Below are 5,338 nucleotides of genomic sequence, written 5' to 3'. Positions count from 1 at the left end.
CCATGTGGTTTTCTTTGTGTGTGGTAATAAAAATGTTGTTAGTTCATATCAAGTTTTCCTGACATACAACAGATTCTGTGTCTGAAACTTGTCAAAAACAGGTTTTTATCTGCGAGTACAACAGAGAATTACTACATTCAAACCTGAATGGAGTACAGAGAGTAAATCAACATGGTCATCAACTGTATGGATCACACAAAGAGGGTGATGCAGACGGCTGATATAAAAGGTTTTGGTTTTCTTCAACTGGGTCAGCTCAGACACGTCCTAAAGTGTAACTGAGCCGGTTCTGTAGCTCTGGGTGTGACTGGAGATCCAAGCAGAATGTATCTGCATCAAAGGAAGGAAATGATCAATACTGATCCAGTATAAAGGAGTGGATGATGTGAAGTGATTATCACTCATGATTTGATGTGAGAATGCTGAATCAATAAAACAACTCAACAGATTATAGTTTTTATTTTTTATTTTCAGAGAATCTAAAGAAACAGTGAAATCAAGACTCTACAGACAGAAATCATTTTATTTTAAAATATTTATTTTTCTCAACTTTAATCAAACAAACATTAAAAAAAACTATAAAAGTAATTTTATTACATCGTGACTTCTTGTTACATTTGATCGTACATTTGTCAAAAACACAAGTTAATAGATCCAAATAAATCAAAGTAGCTTCAATTCTCTCCATCGAAAACTATCATAAAGTCCCATGAATGTGTGTGTGAGTCCATGTGTTGTGTTGGTTCTATGGTGTGTTGTGAGTCTGTGCTGTCTTGTGTCTGTGAACACTCTCTCTCTGTGGTTCCTCCTCCCAGCTCCTCTTGATGCTCAGCTCTCTGTCAGCCTCCTCTTTGACTGCCTGGATGTGGAGCTTTCTGTCTGGAGACAGGCAGCAGGTGACGGCTTCAGGGTTCAGGCCTTCAGGCAGATCCAACTCCTGAACTCCTGGAGTCTGTGAGAGTAGGAGCCTTTCCCGTCCTCCTGTTTCTTCTCTGTCTTCCCGCTGACTCTCAGCTTCCTGCCCACCTGCCTGACAGACAGCTCCTCTGGAGAAAGCCTGCAGTGTCCAGGGTCAGGCCAAAGTGCTGTCTGTCTTTGTGCAGCTGGAAGCTCACAGGCTGCAGGGCCACCTCCACCTTGAACTCCTCTGTCTCCCCTACAGCACACCTCACTACTGTCTTACAGCCCTCATACATGTCCTGCACTGCTCGGACATACTTCTCTGTCACTCCAGACTTCCTCATACAATACCATGATTCCTATAGAGTTGAAGTTTGTCTACTCTTCATTTTGGGTGTGATAAAGAATCCTACCAAATTTTCCAGCTAAATTCCCTTCACCAAGATGACTGTGTTGTGGTTTAATGTACTTTACATAGGCTGTACCACACGTTATCAGTTATATTTGGATTCATCTCAGTTTGCCATTTCTTTTTTTCTGTAAATAGTTGTTTCCTGTCTACCATATTCAAGTTATTTGTAAAAAGCCGAAATTACTCTGATATTCATTAGTTTTCCATTTTTTTAGGAGGGTGCAACAGCCGTAAGACCTTTTAGTTCCCACTGTTTAAATGTTTGGTCTAATTGCCCTGATTTGAATTTAGGATCGTGTCTAAATCACCTGAGTAAAAGAGAGTTTCCTATCAGTTTATATGTGTCCTTCACAGTGTGCCAAGGATCCAATGTTAATTTAATAATTTGGTTGATTTTGCTGTTAGATGCAGATGTTAATTGTTCATCTCCTAAAAAGATTTGAATCTTATATCCTTCTATTTCTTTTTCTGACCTTCCACCTTGCTTCATAGTCAGGTTTACACCAAGAGGTCTAAACTGAGCAGCATAGTAATACTCTTTCAGGTTCCTCTCTTCCGTTTCGAGAGTTGTAAAGTGGTAAATTTAAATCGGGGCTTTTTATTATTCCATATGAACCTTGAAATTCATTTCAGGTTTCTTTTGCTTTGTTGAGGCGTTTGCTGGTGCTGCTCTCTGCTGGCTAACATGTCAACCTGCAGCAAACAGGTTGGACACCAGAACCATGAAGTTCTGGACCCTCACCGCCATGTTTGTCAGTACAACCCAGAGTTCAGGAAAACTGGGACAAAATTTTCCTTTTCCAAAGATTTATTTACAAGAAAACATCATCAGCTGTTTAAAGTCAGAAATGTTTCAGAACCAAAGAGGCTCATTTCAGACGTCCTCCATCACCACACATGTATGAACTACAGATTATTATGAAGACCAGATGATCATTATAAATATTCTCTAAGCACAAAGGAATGTTATGTAAGTTCCTGTTTTCAAAATCAAAACACGCTAATTAAAAAAGGAGCACCCTGTTACCCCATATTTAGATCTAATAAAGCCTTAAACAAGGAAGTTCCCCGTTTTCATTACTATCAGATATGTAATGACTATAGTATGGCGTAAGGACACCATATGACACTGCCACCTGCACTGGTACGTTCCATTTTTGATGCTGTCTCTTAAGGTAGCTGCTGGAGCCTCATGGGAACTACGAGACACATCTGAGCTCCCTTTGAGAAGTGGCCACACCCCTTTATGACCCTCCCTCACTTGTTCTTGTACAGGTCAACCCCCATATGGGAACATATGACTAAGATGTAAGGCCTGAGTAAGAAAAAAGCTGAAGAACAAGACGGAAAATAGATCAACCATTGAAGTACTGAGATTTTCTCTTTATTCAGTACACCTCTTGAAGCAGGAAATGTAATCAGATTAGATCAGATTTACTTTTTAATCAGCTAAGTTTCGACAGAGAAATTAACATAAGATACATAGAATAAAGTTGTAATCTTGGTGGAAGAACTTTTAAAAAAATCCCATTGATTGAATAATGCTGACTCAATCCTTTTATTTACAAGGTCTATCCCTTAGAACACCAGATTCAAAGAGGAATTCCAGATCAATGTGTTGTTGCTTTAGGAGGAACTCTTCTATCAAATCATGTTTCTCAAATGAACAGAAGAATACCTGAAGTTGATGTTTCCTGACAGTCAAAACTGCTCCAGTAAACCAGACTCACTGTGAGGAGAAATGTTCAGTTTGCACACGGGTCACTGGACTCCATTATTGTTATCAGCTGGATGTTCAATTGGTCTTTATCCTACATTTGTGGTGAAATCCGGAGTGTTCCGTGGAAAGAATGTGTCCTATTTAACCAGATTTTGTTGAAGTGCCTCAAGGAGGTTCTTGATCACCATCTCCACGTTTCAGAACATTTTTGAAGCAAATAATTAGGGAACCTTAGTTCTGCATGAATAGCTCTAGGTCACAAAGGTCTCAGTGATTCCTGCTCTCTTTGAGATTTACCTCAGATCATTGTTTTCCAAATGAGTTTCAAAGATCTGTGAAGTTTTTCAGATAAATATGGTCATCTGGTACAGGAGAGCTGGGTAGCACAGGTTCAGGTTTCGTTTGTTCCCTCTCTGCAGGTATTTTTACATCTATGATCTCCACATAACCTTCATGATCCACCAATAAGCTGCAAATGTAGTGGTGGCTAACCAGTTCCTGATCGTGGACCGTTGGACCTTTCTTTTTGCTTGAACTCACATACATGTTCACATTTTTCCTCAGCTGTTTACTTCTTGGTATTTGCTTTCTTTGAAACATTTATGCAAAAGAGAGATGCAAGTAACTTACAGAAACACAGGTTAATGTCAACTGTATACACCTGAAAACAAGAGCATACAGACATCCACCTTTGAGGGTAATCTTCATGAAAATTCACAAAGGTTATCACAGGTTTTACTAAGCAAAAAGGTACAGCTCAAATTATTATCCCTCCCCATAAAAAGAAAATCATTAAAAAAATAATATAAATAACTATAAATAATATTAAAAAAATCAAATAAAATAACTTCTGTCACCAAAATTTGTAGGGAAAAATCTCAAACAAATCCTGGCTGTCTTGTGGGTTTCCTCCGAGTACTTCGGTTTCCCCACAGTAATTGTTAGTAATTGAAGCAGTTTAGCTTCACCTTTCATTCTACTAGTCATGTGACTCACGTTTGAGAACACACTAAATTCTGCCTTCTACAACACAACTATAGACCATGGTGTTCACACTGAATGAGCGAGGAGGGGCTTCTTTGTCTTTTTACTGTTTGCTAGCACATGTCCCCCACCAGCAGTTGGAAGACAGTCGGAGCAAAATGTCAAAGTGGTGCGAATCTGGCTCCAGGTTTCTTCTTTTACAGCTCTATTCCGATCTAAGAAAGACTTGGTGCAGAGTAATGGTCAGCTCACCATCAGAGAATCCACCATGACTTCTTCAGTATGTGAGGAGCAGGAAAATCTTAAAGCTTAAAGCTGAAGCAGATCCTTCAACATGACAAAGAATATCAGTAAATCTACCGAGGAATGGCTCAATGACTGTCAGGCTCTGATTGTGGTTTGGATACAGAAACAAAAATTTTGATCCTTGTTTTTTGACAAGAAATCTGCTTTAAAAATTGAATTTCTTTAATCAAACACATGACATCTTCAGCCATAATGTGATTAATTACAGAAAATAATGCAGTTCATGTCAGAAATGTTCATAGTTCAATTTTGTTTGTATTATCATTGACAGAAAATACAAATATTTTAATGCTCTGATTGTGATGCTTCTTGAACTGTTTCTGTTGTTTTTAAAGTTGTGTGTTCCATTTCCATGACATTTCTTAAGGAGGCTGCACAAACAACAAGGGAACTAAGACACCCCTGCACTCCCTTTAAGATGCAGTTGCTTCTGTCAACAACCTTCCTAGAGCCCATACAACCCAAAGCCGGTATAACTCACCTGTCGGGCCAGAGTATTCCGAACGACGTGTTTACATGACACATTTCTGTTCTGATCAGGCGTTTATTCCGATTACCTGGGACATGTAAACGTAGCTATTGTTACAGACCAGAGATTTGATGGTCTCTTCCTGAGAGTTTGTCTCCAGCAGCTGTCTGTTGTTAACCCGTTAAGCTCTGATTGGTCAGGACTGGTCTCTGCTAACATTGATAAACCTTCACCTATGAATCCTTTTGTACTGTGGCCTTCATGATGGAGACTGCAAAGTTCTTCCTGGGGTAGGACAGAAGAACCATCTCTAAAGCATTGTTTTAACTAAAAATATCAAAAGAAGAATTTTTTTCTAATGTTTTCCTCTTTGTAAATGTTTCAGGTTTTCCCTTTTTGTTGTGCTGGTTGTGCCATCCTGTGGTTTTCCTGCCAAAGGTGATCTTCCATTCCCTTTTGCTGACACATCAACGTAGATGAATGTGTTGATCTTCTTCAGAACTTGTGCTCTTTCTGCTTTCAGGCTCCAAATCCACAGATCAGAGCA

General features: G+C 39.2%; 1 protein-coding gene and 1 pseudogene across 2 annotated transcripts in view; one reads left to right on the top strand and one right to left on the bottom strand.

The window, feature by feature from the left end:
• Window positions 1-745: 745 nt before the first annotated feature.
• Window positions 746-2,122, bottom strand: LOC112151976 (annotated as a pseudogene).
• Window positions 2,123-4,898: 2,776 nt separating this feature from the next.
• The window catches only part of LOC112152940, a gene marked incomplete at its 5' end in the record, with an annotated part of 3,750 nt that continues 3,310 nt past the window's right edge, over window positions 4,899-5,338 (top strand). Inside the window, 2 exon segments of one of the 2 annotated variants that reach the window (XM_024282816.1) lie at window positions 4,899-5,081; window positions 5,177-5,229. In XM_024282816.1, the coding sequence (XP_024138584.1) occupies window positions 5,053-5,081; window positions 5,177-5,229 (82 nt within the window). 2 annotated transcript variants of the gene reach the window in all.

Source organism: Oryzias melastigma, linkage group LG6 (assembly GCF_002922805.2).
Source record: "Oryzias melastigma strain HK-1 linkage group LG6, ASM292280v2, whole genome shotgun sequence".
Lineage (NCBI taxonomy): Eukaryota > Metazoa > Chordata > Actinopteri > Beloniformes > Adrianichthyidae > Oryzias > Oryzias melastigma.
This window is presented reverse-complemented; position numbering and strand designations above follow the sequence as displayed.